This window comes from Gavia stellata, unplaced genomic scaffold (assembly GCF_030936135.1).
Source record: "Gavia stellata isolate bGavSte3 unplaced genomic scaffold, bGavSte3.hap2 HAP2_SCAFFOLD_38, whole genome shotgun sequence".
NCBI lineage: Eukaryota > Metazoa > Chordata > Aves > Gaviiformes > Gaviidae > Gavia > Gavia stellata.
In genome coordinates, this window is record NW_026776490.1 from 2460402 (window position 1) to 2476867 (window position 16466).

General features: G+C 50.6%; 1 protein-coding gene across 1 annotated transcript; it reads left to right on the plus strand.

Moving 5' to 3' along the window:
- The first annotated feature begins 4518 nt into the window (after positions 1–4518).
- LOC132321032 (outer dense fiber protein 3-like) lies at positions 4519–7954 on the plus strand. Its single transcript, XM_059834636.1, has 6 exons — positions 4519–4624; positions 5423–5623; positions 5845–5946; positions 6660–6781; positions 7213–7353; positions 7868–7954. Exons 1-6 carry the CDS (start codon positions 4519–4521, stop codon positions 7952–7954), a joined length of 759 nt encoding a protein of 252 aa, XP_059690619.1.
- Positions 7955–16466: the final 8512 nt, after the last annotated feature.

A 16466-nucleotide genomic window follows, 5' to 3' on the forward strand; every position in this document is an offset into this window, starting at 1 on the left:
CAACAGGTAAGCAGCAGGTCCTCTTCAGAGAAGGTGACATGCATTGGACTCTCTCAAAAGGGCCTTTGTACCTCCTGATAACTGGGGCCCTGTGACAGTGATGGTAAGGTCGTCAGCCTGCAGCTCTGCAGCAGTTAAAACTACCGCTGAAATAATTCTGATGGCGGATGCTGTTCTGTGTGTTTTGTTTTGGGTAGTCATTTCATTGAGCTAGAATTATTTCTTTGCGATTAGGTGACGGGGATCTTCTTGCCCTGATCGTCTCTTTCTGGAGTGCGTCCTGACATCCGCTGTCATCCAGAGGTTTCCCCTGTGTGGCCAAGAGGAGCGACGGTTGTGATGTGGACTGCTGTGAGTAACGACTTCAGCACTAGGCTTGGATTTTCTGAATTGCTGAAGAGAGCCAGACATGGCAGGTGCTCCATCCCTGAGTTTTGATGTGCTTAAAACATAGAGGGAATATGGGGATGATTTGTCTTCTGCTCCCTCCTCCTCTTCCTGTTGCCTCTTGTTGCCTCCTCATCTTCCTCTTTCCTTATTTTGCCTCCTGTGTCCTCCTCTTCTTCCTCCTCCAGTTACTTCCTGTTGTGTCTGTGCCTCCTCTTCCTCCTCCTCATCTTGCTACCTGTTGCCTCCTGTCACCGCTTCCTCCTCCTCCTGTTTTCTCCTGTTGCCTCTTCTTCTTTCTCCTCCTCCTCTTCTCCCATCTCTTACCATTGCCTCCTGTTGCCTCCTCCTCTTCCTCCTTTTGCCTCCTGTGGCCTCCTCTTTTCTCCTCCTCCTTCTCCTCCTGTTGCCTCCGGTTTCCTTCTGTTTCCTTCTCCTACTCTTCCTCCTCCTCCTCCTGTTGCCTCCTCACCCTCTTCCTTCTGCTGTTTCCTCATGCTGAATCCTCCTTCTCCTCCTTTGTCCTCCTGTTGTATCCTGTTGCCTTCTCCTGTGGCCTCCTACTGCCTCCTCTTCCTCCTCCTCCTCTTTCCTCTTGTTGCTTCCTCTTGCCTCCTGTTGCCTCCTCCTACTCCTCATCCTATTTTCTCCTGTTGCCTCATGTTTCTTCCTCCTCCTATTGCTTCCTCCTCATCGCCACCCTTCTTCTCCTGTAGCCTCCTTCCTCTTGTTTCTTCTTGTGGACTCCTCTACCTCTTGCATCCTGTTGCCTTCTCTTGCCTCCCCTCGCCTCCTCTTCTCTCCTCTTCCCACCTCCTCTGCTTGCCTCCTGTTGCCTCTTCCTCCATCTTTTGTCTCCTGGTCCCCTCCTCTTCTCTTGCGTTCTTTTGCCTCCTTCTTATTGTGGCCTCCTCTTGCCTCCTCCTCTTGTTGCCACATGTTGCTTCCTGTTCCCTCCTCCTCCTCCTCCTCCTCCTCCTCCTCCTCCTCCTCCTCTTCCTCCTCATGTTGGCACCTGTTGCCTCCTGTTTCCTCTTCCTCCCACTCCTCATGTTGTCTCCTACTGCCTCCTCTTGCCTCCTTTTCCTTGTCCTCCTACTGCCTCCACCTGCGTCCTGTTACATCCTCCTCTACCTTCTCCTTTTGCCTCCTCTTTCCTCCTCCTGCTCCTTCTCCTTTGCCTCCTGTTTCCTCCTCCTCCTGTTGCCTCCTCTTCTTCCTCGTCCTGTTCCCTCCTCCTCCTTCTGTTACCTATAGCTGCCTCCTGTTGCCTTCTGTTGCTTCCTCATCCTCCTCCTCCTCCAGTTGCCTCCTGTTACCTCCTGTTGCCTCATCCTCTTCCTTCCTCTGTGTCCTCCTTTTGCTACCTATTGCCTCCTGTAACCTCTCCTCCTATTGCCTCCTTTTGCCTCCTCCTCCTGTTCCCTCCTTTTGCTTCCCATTTCCTGCTCCTCCTCTTCTTCCTCCTCTTGTTTCTTCCTGTTGCCTCTTTTTTCCTCTTCTTCCTCCTCCTCCTTTTGCCTCCTGTTGCCTCCTGTTTCCTCCTCCTCCCCTTCCTCCTATTGCCTCCTTTTGCTTCCTCATCCTCCTGCTGTTTCCTCATGTTGAAACCACCTCTTGTTGCTCGTTTTGCATTCTTTTGCCTTCTCCTCCTGTGGCCTCCTGTTGCCTCCTCCTTCTCCTTCTCCCTTTTCCTCCTGTAGCCTCCTTTGCCTCCTCCTTCTCTTCCTTCCTGTAGCCTCTGTTTGTTCCTCCTCCTTCTCCTTCTCCCTTTTCCTCCCGTAGCCTCCTTTGCCTTCCTCCTTCTCTTCCTTCCTGTGGCCTCTTGTTTTTCCCTCCTTCTTCTCCTGGCTGCTCATGGCTTGGACAGCCATACTCTTTACTGGGTAAAAAGCTGGCTGGATGGCCGGGCCCAAAGGCTTGTGGGGAATGGGGTTATCTCCAGTGGATGGCCGGTTACAAGTGGTGTTCTCCAGGGCTCAGTATTGGGGCCAGTTCTGTTTAATATCTTTATCAGTGATCTGGATGAGGGGATCGCATGCACCGTCAGTAGGTTTGCAGACGACACCAAGTTGGGCGGGAGTGTTGATCTGCTTGAGGGTGGGAAGGCTCTGCAGAGGGATCTGGACAGGCTGGATCGACGGGCCGAGGCCAATCGTATGAGGTTCAACAAGGCTGAGTGCCAGGTCCTGCACTCGTGTCACAACGACCCCATGCAACACTACAGGCTTGGGGAAGAGTGGCTGGAAAGCTGCCTGGTGGAAGAGGACTTAGGGGTGTTGATCAACAGCCAGCTGATTATGAGCCAGCAGCATGCCCAGGTGGCCAAGAAGGCCAATGACATCCTGGCTTGTATCAGAAACAGTGGGGCCAGCAAGACTAGGGAAATGATTGTACCTTTGTATACTCGGCACTGGTGAGGCCGCACCTCGAATACTGTGATTAGCTCTGGGCCACTCGCTACAAGGCAGGCACTGAGGTGCTAGAGTGAGTCCAAAGAAGGGCAACGAAGCTGGTGAAGGGTCTGGAGAGCAAGTTCTACGAGGAGCGGCTGAGGGAACTGCAGTTCTTTAGTCTGAAGCAAAGGAGGCTCAGGGGAGACCTTATCACTCTCTACAACTACCTGAAAGGAGGTTGTAGCCAGGTGGGTGTCGGTCTCTTTTCCCAGGTAACAAGTGATAGGACGAGAGGAAACGGCCTCAAGTTGTGCCAGGGGAGGTTTAGATTGCATGTTAGGAAAAACTTCTTCACTGAAAGGGTTATCAAGCACTGGAACAGGCTGCCCAGGGAAGTGGTACCTGGAGGTATTTAAAAGAGGTGTAGATGTGGCACTTAGGGACATGGCTTAGTGGTGGACATGGCAGTGTTTATTTGCCATTAGACTGGATGATCTTAAAGGTCTTCTCCAACCTAAATGATTCTGTGATTCTATGATTCTGTACTATCTGAACTGTTGGCAGTACAGAATTAGACAAGTGGACAAACAAAAAGGGTGGAAATGGGGCCAAGCTGACGAGCTCCAAGAACATTACTCTGAGAAAAAGACTTCTTCCTTAGGAAAGTTTTCACATTTTTTTTCTTCCAGATCATCCCATTTGCTGACATCTTCCTCAAACAGTTCCACGCCGTCCAGCACAGCTGCAAGACATCCCTTCATTCCTGCATTTCTCATTGATTCCCATTCCCTATTCACCCTCAATACTCAAGACAGCATCATGCAGGCTGCGAGGAAAAAAATTACCTGCATCCCAGCCAGGCCCAGTACAGAAACCCTTCTGTGCCCTCTCACAATTTTTATTCCTATGAGAAACCCATGTAATATAGGACATGTGACTTCCTGGGGAGAAATGTGAAAACGCTCCTGATCTGTGGCTGGCATCTAGCTTTCCTTGCATAACCAAGAAAGTACACACAAGTCTGCACGGTTTCTTCTGCACCTTGGGAAAGGCCTCTCGTGCCTGTGTTTCCAAGGACAACCTCCTAAAAGTGGCACTGCAGAGGTATTCCTCAGCCTTGGTAACTGAGAGCTGCCAGCAGCAATTTCCTCTTACTAACATCAGGCCCAATTTGCCCTCCCCAAGAAAAAAAGGTAGATTCAGGGACATCTGGAAAATAAGACATGAAATAGAAAATTCCAGGTGCTCAAATGCACATTCATGCTATTACGTGAGCCCAACAGTCTAAGGCTGCTAGATGAAATGCACAAATCACATCAGTTTTTCCCTCCTTGCATGTTTCTGCCATGCAGACCTCATGAAGGTCTAGCCCTGCAAGCTGGACAACCCCAGCTCCTGATCAGCCGTATCACGCAACAGCACGTATGCCAGGCACCAGGAGCCTGTATGATGTCACAGTGCGTCCCCATGATGAGTGAAGGCCTCTTCCCAAGGCCACCTGGCAGCTGACAGCACAACCTCTCCTGCCCGATCGCTGCCTGCCCTCACCCTCACTGTGCTCTGCGACCGAGAGCTGCAGCAGCCAACGAGCTCGTCCGCACCCAGTCCGATGGCCAAGGCTGAGAAAGGTGACACGTCGCTGCTCCTCCCGGGGAGGTTTCACACCGGACCTCTGTCAGAGAAGCCCCTCAACAACTCTCCTGCTCTTGCCATAGGCTTTGTAGCCACCTCCAAGATGGACGGAGCCTGGGTGGGCACCTGGAGACCTCATCGCCCACGCGGCCCCATCATGGCCCAGTTTACCAGCCCAGGACCCAAGTACTCAATCCCCGGGACCACAGGTAAAACCACCATACAAGGGGGGAGCGCCACATCCACTACCTCCAGGGGACAAGTAGCCACTGCCCCATTCCCCTTTGCTCCAATCCTCCATGTTCTCAGCTGCAGCAAGGACACAGGCCTGCCAGAGGAAGCTCAGGCTGCTCATGGGAAAGCCCCGGAGAAGAGCTGCCTGGCTCTGCAAAGCCCAGAGGTGGCCTTAGCAGCCCCTTAACGCCTGAGTGCACAGGAGGAAGCTTGTTCTGTATCTTTGCCACAAACTTGTTGCTCCCACTTCACCCTTTTCTTCTTCTCTTCTCCTCCTCCTCCTCTTCCTCTTTTTCTGCTTCTCCTCCTTCTCTTCTTCTCCTCCTTCATCTTCTCCTCTTGTACTTCATCTTCTCTTCCTGTTCTTCTTCTCCTTCTTTTTCAACTTCTCTGCTTCTTCTCCTTCACTTTCTTCTTCTCCTCCTCTGTCATAGCAGTAAAGTTTCATTTTCTTTTCCATCAGGGCGCTGGGAAAGCAAAACGTCACGGAAGCGATCTTTACGTTTGCTTTAAGTTAACTTAGCAACTGTTTTGGGGTTTACTACTTCATAACAATAGCATTTTGGAGATATGCTGATTAATTGCACAGTGCCTACATTGTTCTTGCTGGAGGTCGTTGTACCATTGTATTGGCCTGCTGGTATCCTCCTTGGAGGAAAAAGTCACACAGGAAGGGACTTTCTTGAGGCCGGCAACTCCGACTCCTCCACTTAGAAACTAGCTTTAAATAGGCAGTTGCAGGCAGGTGTCCTTTCACAGGCTTTTCTTCCTAGGTTACCTGGCTCACAATCCCAGCAAAACCAAAGCGCCTGCGTACACGTTTCAAGGGGCCAAACGTCCCGTCGCAGACAGCTGTTCTCCGGGTCCTCGGTACTATGTCCAGCCCTCCATCACCAGGAACGGGAAGTACGTGGCTCCAGCACACCACATGTGCGGACTTCCCAAGATAAAGACCGAGGTCACCCCTGGACCGAGTGAGTACCATTTCTCCAGCACTTCTTTCAGGCAAGACAAGCACGCCTTCCTTTTGCCCTGTGCTACCGGGGTACAAAACCATCAGCTCACGCCCTGAAGGAGCTTCAGAGGTTTCCAGACAGAAAGCAAACAAGGCTGAGACCTCCACCTGACCCTTCCTCTTTGGCTTGAGGAAAAGAGCTCAGCTTCACTGCTTTTCTCCATTTCTCCTCTGCCCTAGGCGACTACTCCACCGACAAGGCCAACAAACACCTCTACAAATGCGCGCCGGCACAGTCCATGGCCTTCCGGCACAAGGCTGTCAAAACCGACCAAACTCCAGGTAGGGGAACTTGGGGAGATACACACACTTGCAGCCTGCGTGTCCTCCCAGGAAAATCTGCTGGACAGCTTATTCAACAGGCCTAGGGAAAAGCCTGCACAGCAGGACGCAACGGCCTCTTGACAAGCTTGCTTGATGTCCCAGACCACCTGTTGCGCTAAAGGGCAAGGCAATTTGGCAGAAAATAAACCCCCTTGCGTTCCAGCTTGTCCTCAAATATCAGAGGGGCTGGGGGCGGCGAGGCTTAGATTCTGAGTGATGCCCAATGCTCTGTGTTACAAGTCCGGTCGCGTTCAATGTATTGAACTCTCATGATTACAGATGCACTCGTAACACCATGCACTTTCAGTCCAGTCGTGTTCCATGACCTAGCATGGCCACACTTAAGGGATTTATGGCGTTCAGTGAGAACTCTCACGGCTAGATTAGTGAATAGTGCCTTTCCGTAAAATGCGAATATAAATCTAATTCCTAAGTTACCTCCAGCAATTATTCCACACCACCAACTTCTCTCATCCCATAGAAGAAGCGGCAACTCAGGCTTGGAGCTGCCGACACACGCCACGTGTGACCGAAGACGAATACATTGGGAGGAGGGGCAAAACATCCTTCCTGCTCCTGGCAGCAGCCTTGACAGGCTGCTCCTCTCCCACCCCAGCGCTGCTGCTCTCCCCACAGGAGTCACACAGGCGTTCTTCCCATTCCCCTTCCAGGTCCTGGCACCTACACCCTGCCTCGGCTGGTGGGACCCAACACAGCCTACACCCACGCCAGCCCGTGCTACTCCATGAAAGGGAAGAGTAAGCACAATGGCTTTGCTGAAGACCTCTCCAAGGTGAGCTATGCTTCTCTGCTCTCTCGCGTCAGCAGCTGAAGCTCAGGTTAGAAGGGCTCCAGCACCTGCTGCAGCCTCTCTTAACGCGCACTTCCCTGCACCAGCAGCAAAACCCAAGAAGCCTCGGGTCCCCTGGCTCTCCTGCTCTTAACAGCGGGAAAGGGGAGGCTCTGCCGACACCTGCGGTCCCTCGTTTCCTAACACTAACGGTTTTGGTGGGGCAAAGCTCATTGGCACTAATGGGAATCTCCCTCCTCCTCTGGGAAATCTGCCTCTTGGCAGGTTAAATGGAGGTTCCCTTGTTACAATCGCTCTGTGCCTCTCACACCACTTGTCTGGCCAGCCAGCTCAAGTAGCACAGCCCGTGTGGGCACCCAGCAAGAATCAACACCCGCCTTCTGTACCCAACAACCTCCCTGCCTCTCTTACAGACGCCAGGTCCTGCTGCATTCCCCAAGGTGGAACTGGACGTCTACAAAAAAAGGGCTCCCGTGTACACGATGGGAACCAACAGTAGACTTGGAGGCGACAAAACAGTGAAGCCGGGGCCAGCAGACTACCATCCAGGAAAGGTAAGGCAGCCTGCCCACCTCTCCTCCTCCGCTTTGCAACAACCAACCCTTAAGCATCTCCCCCTTCCGACGGGGCTTCTGAGAACTCAAGACCACCTTAGTGGAGTGACAAAACACAGGACAGCAGGCCTGCTCCCTGGCCTTGGCCCAAAGCCGAGCAGAGGGAGGCCAAAACCCCCATCTTTGCATCTCCCCTAGCTGAGCCATTCAATGCTGATAGGCGCTCACACATCACAAGCTCTTCAGGAGGACACACCGCCGCAGAAGGGACAAGCAGACCCAAGAGCAGACCTTTCTTATGCACTGGGGATCAGCTGGGAGGGCAGGGGCATCTAGCAAAGTCTGGCTGGAGCTAGAAGGACTCTGGACTTGGAGCCAGTTCCAGTGCCAGCTCAGCTCTGGGCAAATGCACCTACATCAACTTGTTATGCCAGACGGCCTTCTCTGAAGACAAGTCTTCTTAAGAACTAGGCACCACGGTCACCCTATTTTTTCCTCACTTTTCCCCTTCCAGGTGACGCTGATCAAGCCCCAGGCACCTGCTCCCACTTTTGGACTCCGACATTCCCTCTACACAATTCCTCTAATACCTCTGATATGAGACTAATAAAACAACACCCCCCGCAAAGACCTTGTCTGGTCACCTTCAGCTGCAGGGAGAGGGCATGTGCGTGAGTGAGGACGATCAGCTCCCTCCATTTCATGTCTATGCCTCAGCCAAAACATTGCAAGACAAGGACGAGAGGAGAGCACCGAGATCAACAGCATAAGCAAGGCAGAGAGCTCTGACAGCACCGTTTCACCTGACCGAACCTAAACACTGCCCCGTGAAAGCAGTCCAGCCCTTCCCTACATGCTCTCACCCCATGGCCGAGCATCCCGCAGGCACAGGCTTGCCCCCAGGGACACAGCCCATCTTGGCACCCCCCCTTTTCAGTGCACGCAGGTGGCTTCTCTCCAGGGTGCGGCCAGAAACACAGCTGCTCTGCGTGACCTCTTGCCATGGGCTAAATGCCACAGGCAAGTCCCCAAAACACTGACCGTTAAGGAGAAAGAATCCAACAGACAGGATGATGGTTGCGTCCTCCAGGTTGCCTTATAAAAGCTAGCTATCCACTAAGGAATTGGCAATATGGCAGGATGAAGATGGTACAGCCCCTCTGGGCAACCTGCTTCAATGCTGGGCTGCCCCAAAGGGGAAGAAGGTTTTCCTTACCTCTAGCCTGAAACTTTCATATTTCAACATCGTCTAGACTATTGTCTGTTTTCCTCCTGCCAAGCACCACAGGGATGAATTTGGATCCATTTTCCTGAAAACCTCTGCCTAGGGACTGGCCAGGCTGCTGGCAGGGTCCCAAAGCCCTCCCATTCTAGAGAATGAAAATGCCCTGTCCTGCAGCATCTCCTTGCAGGGAAGTGCTCCAGGCCCCGAGCATCTTCATGGCCCTCTGCTGATCTTGCTCCCACTTATTAACATCTTTCTTGTACCGGGAGCCCAAAAATTGACCCCGTATTGTGCATGTGGTCTAATGAGTGACGAGTAAGGGGAGATAATCGCTTCCCTCCATCTTTGGGTGAGGCCCCTGTTCATACAGCCCAGGACACTTCTTTGCTACCAGGGCACACTGCTGGAAGGTGTTTTGTCTTCTGTCGCCCAGGAGCATCAGGGTATGTTCCACAGAACTGCATCCCGGTCAGATGATCCCCAGCCCATATCACTGGAGGGGGCCGGTCTGGCCCAGGTGCAGGACCCAGTGCTAGTTCTTGTGGAATTTCAGGAGGTTTGTGGCAAGGCATCCCTCCCACCCGGCAGGGCTTCTCTGAATGGCATCCTTAAGGCACAGGAATGCTCCTCCCCATTTGATGACATCAACAGACCTGATGATGGATGCGTCCTCCAGGTCGCCTTATAAAAGTGCACCTTAGAAAGTGCACAGGGCCCAGGAAAGACTCCTGTGCTGCAGTGGCACCTGCATCTGCAATGTTACTAGGAATGGATCATCCATCTGCAAAGGTATCTGCATCGACATCTGCACCTCCAGGGGTATCTCCTTCTGCGATAGTGTGTTCACCTGCAGTGCTCTCTCTCTTGGTATTTGCACGCGGAATGGCATCTGCAGTGCCATGGAGGACAGGTGGAAGGTTAGGGGCTTTGAGGGAGGGTACTAGGGCTTAGGGGTTAGGGGTTTATGTCAGCAGCTTGGGTTCGGGCATCTGGGGAGAGTTTCTGCTTTGGGCTTTGTGCTCAGGGCAGGGCTAGGGCTGAGAGCTCCCCTTTTAGGGTTAGGGATCAGGGTGAGGCTCAGCGTGAGGGTTTGTGATTCTGCTTAGAGCTTCTTGTAATTGATTTGAGCACTGACTAGCTTTGTGGGTTGAGGGGTTGGGTTAGGGCTAGATGTGAGGGCTGCCATTAAGGCTAGAGGTGAGGGCTGCCATTAAGGCTAGCGTTTGAGGGGTAGGGACCTCACAGACAACAAGCAAGTGCTGTCCCTCTCACATGCCTCTCCTTTGGCCTACCCCGTTGTCCCATCTCTCTCTTTGATGTCACTCACAAGCATCCTCACAATGCTGCTCCTCACCAGCCAGCTTCCTCCGGCAGAAATGACATCACAACCTACTCTCCAGCAATGTCACCTATGCCTTCACCTTCCTCTTGCCTAACCTCTCATCTCATCTCCCTGGCCTTTCCCTTCAGAACCTCACAATCCCTGCCCTGCTTCTAGATCCTGGGAAACATCAGTTAGGCTTAGGAGAGGGGTTGAAGATGAGGGAGGGTGAGGGACAGGATTAGGGAGTTGGGTGAGGGTTTAGGCTTCAGGCATCTGGTGAGGGGTTCAGCTTTGGCATTAGTGTTAGCATGGGATGATCTGTCATTCCCTAACAGCCCTGGAGCACTCCTTATCAGGATCGTAGCCCAAGTGGAACACCACCATGGTTCCAGAAATTCCTTCATTTTACTAATGACTAAAGCCAATCATCTTGCAAACCTACAAACAGCGGTCCCAAGGGAGGCCCTTTGAGCTCTCCTGGACCGCAGCGGGCTGCGATCAGCATCTCCCTCCAAGTGGGACACCTCTCAGAGTTCACAAACTCTCCAGTTTGTGAAATTTGGAGGACTGCCACCGAAAGCTGGCGACGAAACCTGGGCTGAAACCCTCCCCTCCTGGAGGCTCAACCCTGGCCCCCTGAGAAATACTGAGACATTTGAAGTGAATATTTCACGGAACTCGAGGGGAATTTTTAACAGGTATACCTTTGTATATGTATCTATAGCTTTATGTCTGTGTGCGTGCGTGCGTGGATCAATCTGTAATCAGGCTATTGTTGTGATTAGCTCGCTTCAGGCTATTGTTGTGATTAGCTCGCTTTGTAAATCCTAAAATTAATCCTTGATTAAGTGCTGCCTAAATCTTATAATTTACCTCAAACGGTGAATGAACCTCAAATTGCTGCTAAATACACATAATCCTTAGATGAAACACATTGACCAAGTCTGGGACTAGGATTACACCTAGCCGCACCTAGACTGCTCTCTGAGAAGGAGCTTAGAAAGCAAGGGGGTCAATTCCGACCCTCGTGACTCAACGGGAGGAACTCTTCATCCCTTGTATCTTCTCTTTTCCTTTAGAGATAAAGCGTTGACCAAGCCTTGGAATGAGTCTGGGTTCAGCGGCAGCTAATCTCCTCTTTGAGAAGTTTAGAAAGCAAGGGAGTCCATTCTGAACCTTGTGACTCAATGGGAGGGTCTTCCTTATTCTTTACCCCTTTGTTTCTCCGCTCTCTCCCTCTGTATAAATCATTCTGAGTTGATTCTCATTTGATTTCCCTTTGTATGTTTTAGTAAGTAGTAGAGTGAACTTTGCCATCGAATTCTGTTGAGTCGCATTTTTATAAACTTCTATTAAAATCGCTTTTCCCAATACCCTTGATGGTGATTCTTTAAGCGGCCTAAACCACTCATTTATGAGAAGCCCTCAGCAGGCCCTACTAAACGTCCAGGACACTTGATTCCTGCTATGGCCTTCCACGCTCAGTGACTTTCCCCTGGGAGATGGTAAGTGTGCAGCAACGGTAATGAGTTTATTCTTGCATCTCAATTTCAGCGTGGTTGCAGAGGGACTTCCAGGAGAGACCATCTTCTAGGAAGGCTTTTGCTAAGTGTGATGACGTTAACAAGCACCTGATGCCACACAGGTTCATTTCTTTCTCAGTCCTAACTCAGGAATGCTTTGAACATTGACTGTAAAATGTTCCCATGCAACACCCCACCTTCATTTGCTAGAGGTGGGCATGGGATGAGGAGGCACAGCCAGCCAGGTAGATGTGACCACAGGTGGATGGGCAAGGAGATCACTAGAGACACTTGCTTCTATCAGTTTCACTTTTCTGGGCGTGATTTACATAAGACCCCAGCAGCTGTTATTCAATGATGCACATACTCTGTCCTGTACTTCTAAAAAGTGGTCTAGGGCTAATGGATTCTATATTACCATTTGTGATAATAATTTGATTTCTTCCCGTAGGGCTGTAATACTAGCTGTGCTTTCAGTAATGGCTTTTTCTAATTCCCTTGACACATTTGCAATAGCTCTTTCTAGTTCTGCAACCCCTAACTGTGGGATAAAAGCTGTTACAGACAGGTGGAACTTAGTGCCACATGCTATCAGAGGGCTGTAACACTTTTTCTTGTAGATAGCAGTAGATAGACCCAGGGGTCTCCTTTCAGACTAGCGACAAACCCTTCTTGGCAGCAGGGTGGTATCCTTCCTTTCTTCAGTGAAAATTCCTAACGTAGATGCCCGTCCTTGTACCACTGAGAATTCAATGGGACAGATACCCAGGGGAGTTGATTTCTGGAAGAGGATGGGCTTTTAAGGCATATGCAACAGTCGGGCTTATTTGCCTCTGCTGCTGTAGCTGGACTGTGGCTATGGCCGGATTATGGAACGAGTATGTATAATCCGTATTCCACCACTGGCTTTTAAGCAATGCTACCCTATTAAAACCTGGGCTTCCAAACCACTACGAACAGGAAAAACAAACAGACACAAAGAGCAAAACCAACTCTCCCTTGGATATAGAGGACAGCACTGAAATCAAAAGGCTTTCCTGACTTAGGAAACCCAAAAGGCATTGAAAGATCTAAACTAAGCTGTCGTGGAAGCTCGTCCTCGTTAGCCGAGGGCCCCAGGAAAAGGCCGCTGCATCTCCCCAGGCTGCCTTGCCCTGCCTGGCTGCTGAGAGGAGGGGACAGCGGGTGGTGCCAGCCTGGGGTGACAGGAGGGACAGCGGGCGGTGAGAGGCCTGGGGGGTGACAGGACACCGGGCGGTGATGGGCCGGGGGGCAGCAGGGACACGAGCAGCCGGGGGCAGTGACAGGCCCGGGGCTGACGGGCGGTGACATGGACTGGTAACGGCCCTCCCCTGTGGGGCGCTCAGACTTCGGAAGAAGATGGCGGGGCCGCCGCGCTCACGTGACACGGGCCTGTTGTCAAAATGCACTGGGTGCGGGGGGCTGTTGTGCGTGCGCAACGGTTGTCGGCCCAGAAACCCCTCTGCAGAATGTTGAGGCAGGGGAAACCCCTCTGCGGAATGTTGAGGCAGGGGAAACCCCTCTGCGGAATGTTGAGGCAAGGGAAACCCCTCTGCGGAATGTTGAGGCAAGGGAAACCCCTCTGCGGAATGTTGAGGCAAGGGAAACCCCTCTGCGGAATGTTGAGGCAGGGGAAACCCCTCTGCGGAATGTTGAGGCAAGGGAAACCCCTCTGCGGAATGTTGAGGCAAGGGAAACCCCTCTGCGGAATGTTGAGGCAGGGGAAACCCCTCTGCGGAATGTTGAGGCAAGGGAAACCCCTCTGCGGAATGTTGAGGCAAGGGAAACCCCTCTGCGGAATGTTGAGGCAAGGGAAACCCCTCTGCGGAATGTTGAGGCAGGGGAAACCCCTCTGCGGAATGTTGAGGCAAGGGAAACCCCTCTGCGGAATGTTGAGGCAGGGGCGCCTGAGTCGCCACAGCGAGCGGTTGGGCCTGGAAGTGCTGTGTGCGAGAGAGGGAGTGGGTCTGAGCCGGGGCTGCAGAGGCCTCTCCCCGTTGCCTGACGCCCGCCTGGGCTGCGAGGAGGAGCTCGACCTCAGGGGGTGCTGCTTTCCCCGACCCCCTCAGTGGGCCCTTCCTCAAGCCGCCAGCACAGAGGTCGTGACACGGTCTGCCGTGGTAGACACCATCGCAAAGCAGGCACCGCCTGGCCCCGACCATGTCGTGCGTCCATTATAAGTTCTCCTCCCAGCTGAACTATGCCACGGTCACCTTCAACGGCCTCCACATCTCCCTGTGCGACCTCAAGCGCCAGATCATGGGCCGCGAGAAGCTGAAGGCGGCCAACTGCGACCTGCAGATCACCAACGCCCAGAGCAAAGAAGGTGCGTGGGGGCAGCCGGGGGGGGAGTCAGCCTGGGGCCCATCCCGCCGGCGTGCGGGGGGACCAGGAGGGCAAGCGGCGCTGGGGCTGAAGCGGGATGGGAAGCGGTAATGCGATTCGGCCACGATCGGTAGCTGTGACTTGTGTTGGGGGCCTCACAGAGCTGTTCTTTTGTAGTTGCTCTTCCGACAGCTACCTTCAGATCTGTGTTTTAGACACGGAGCTAGGCGTAGAAGGAGACGTGGTTGACGTGCGACATGTAGTGCTTACCAAAGTTTTGGTTTCCTGGAATTCCTCTAGGTAAAATGATAAGGAAATGTGGGAGGATATCTTATAAAAACAGAGTAAGCTGAAAGTGATGCTATTGAACATCATTGTATCATCCATTTCTAACTGTGATTTTTTTCCTGGTACTACATGCTAACCACATCAGGGCAATACTGAGGTTTTATGGCAGAACATTTACGGTGAATATACGTAAGAAATGTTCTTAGAGCAGTCATAAATTCTTTTAAATCTAATAAATGGTGCTTCTTTCTCAGAGGTGATAATGGTTTTGGCATGACATTTTAGTTTGGTAATCTGCCATCTTGGTAAGTTTAAATGTGATTAAAGACTCTGGGTTGTGACTTTTCAGAAATAAAAAGACTTATAAAGTGTTTTCAGTCCTTAAAGTTCTTTTTTTGTTTTTTTCCTGTGGTTCTCTGACACTCTTACAACAGCCTTTCTTTGAAATGTGGACTAGTGGTTTTTTTCCTCTTCCTCTTTGATGTATTAAAACTTAAACAGAAAAATATGTACGCTGCGGTAACTGTAACTTCAGCCCTGGCCTTTCAAGTGATTGGACTTAAAGCTCGCTGTGTATCTACAGGTATTGAAACTATTTCAGGAGAATGTCTGCGAAGAGACTTAAGGGCACGATGTTAGGGGTCTTAGGGATGCCATTGCATTGCATGACATGCGTAGGCAGAGAGACATTTCACAAGGCTTGAATTTTTCTAGTAGTATTGAAGAAAATGGTCAAGACCTTTTGAACACTGTTTAATTTGCTTTAAGGGCTTTGCTGCAGAAGGGTCTCTGAATTTTTTCATCAGTTGCTAACGTACCTCCAGCTTCACAAATGCTAGCAGGCTGAATGGCCGACTGGCTGACGTCAGTCCTGTAGTAGTTGGGTCTGTGTCAAACAGAGCCTTAAAACCAGAATGCTGGATGGTAATAAACTTTGAAGGAGCCCAATTATTATCACTAGAAGAAAAAATGTTTTGAAATAGGCTAAGCACGTGGGTTCTGTTATAGCAGGTGAGGAACAGAACGCAACATTTCAGAAGAAAAATTTATGCTCGTAAATATGTTCCCCCACAAAGCGTTACTCTAATATCCATAATAGCCATTTTACAAAGTGTGTTGCTTTGTTTTCATATGTAAGCCGAAGACAGTGAAGACAAAGTATCTGCTTCACTAGGTTCTGCTAAATGTGGCGTTGCCTGAAGGTGAAGTTCAAGCAGGAGTATCTTTCCTGCTTTAAAGAGCATCACTCTTGTTTAACAGCGACAAGATCCTCCTCTAGGCAGGTTGTGTTGCACTTTGACCTTTGTAAAATGAGCATAAAATCTTACGCTTGCTATATTAGAGACACAGGTGCTTACTGAAGCAAGGGGTAAGGGTGTTTTCCTTGTGAAAACGCAAAAATCCCCCAGGGGTTTTCAGAGCTAAAGCTGGAGAATACATTTCAGTGTCATCTATGTCTACATCAAATTTTTGGTTTAGATGGGTAACCATGAATTTCAGTTGTTATTAATCAGACGTAGATGCTTAAACTCACCTTCGGAAGATAAAGGAACAAACTAGGCCCGGATATTCTGCCTAAATGGGATGTTTGGAATTCTTACATGTGGTCATGAAGTATTGGGTTTTTATAACATAGTCTGTGACTGACTAAACGCTGACGTGATCTTGGAAAGAACCAAGTGGACCTTGAGTGAAGATGGCCTACTTGTTCAGATTTTTCTGAGTACTCCTCTAAGCTTTTACAGTTCAGTAACTGTTACTTTTCATAATGGAAATCTAGTCATAGAAGCAATGCTAATACAAGCTAAAAGTAAACAGGATTTTAAGTATCAGTGGAAAAAAAATTTCTGATGGACTCTTTTTAAGATGCTGGGAAAGCAAAATGGATGGTTAGGACCCATTTTAAAAGGTGGGGGGTTGTGTGTCCTCTTCCACGCTTACTCTAGAGACACATTCTAGAAAGGCAGAATTCCCTTCAAAAAGCCTGTACTCAGGAATGAGGCATTTAAACTTGCCTCCTTTGAATTTGATCTGAATTTCTTGACCTGTTTTTTATACTAGATGTTCTCACAATATAGTGGAATGGCTGCAGACTCCAGAACTCAGGTCTCTTGAGTACTCTTTCCTGCCCTCTAACATTCTGACTCCAAGCACTCGGAGAATGTGCTATTCTGCTTATCAGGGAAAATACAAAAAAAAAATGCTAGAAACCCAAAAATGGGGCTCTGAACTGGTCTTCATCCAGTGGTTTGTGATCTGGACCAGAAAGAATCCTCTAGCCCTGCCAGTTTCGTTTCCATTTCAATGGAAAGCACTGAGCAGCTGAGAAGTGTGGTTGTTGATGGATTAAGCTCCAAGAAATAGGCAGCGATGGCAGGCTCTCTTCTCTGTTCTATCAGTCTGGAGC

Bases quoted from the DNA above. Each gene is read 5' to 3' on its own strand.
- LOC132321032 (XM_059834636.1), top strand. From the start codon at position 4,519: ATGGACGGAGCCTGGGTGGGCACCTGGAGACCTCATCGCCCACGCGGC. The intron at 4,625-5,422 runs GTAAAACCACCA...TTTTCTTCCTAG, and splicing joins CTCAATCCCCGGGACCACAG to GTTACCTGGCTCACAATCCC. The intron at 5,947-6,659 runs GTAGGGGAACTT...TTCCCCTTCCAG, and splicing joins CAAAACCGACCAAACTCCAG to GTCCTGGCACCTACACCCTG.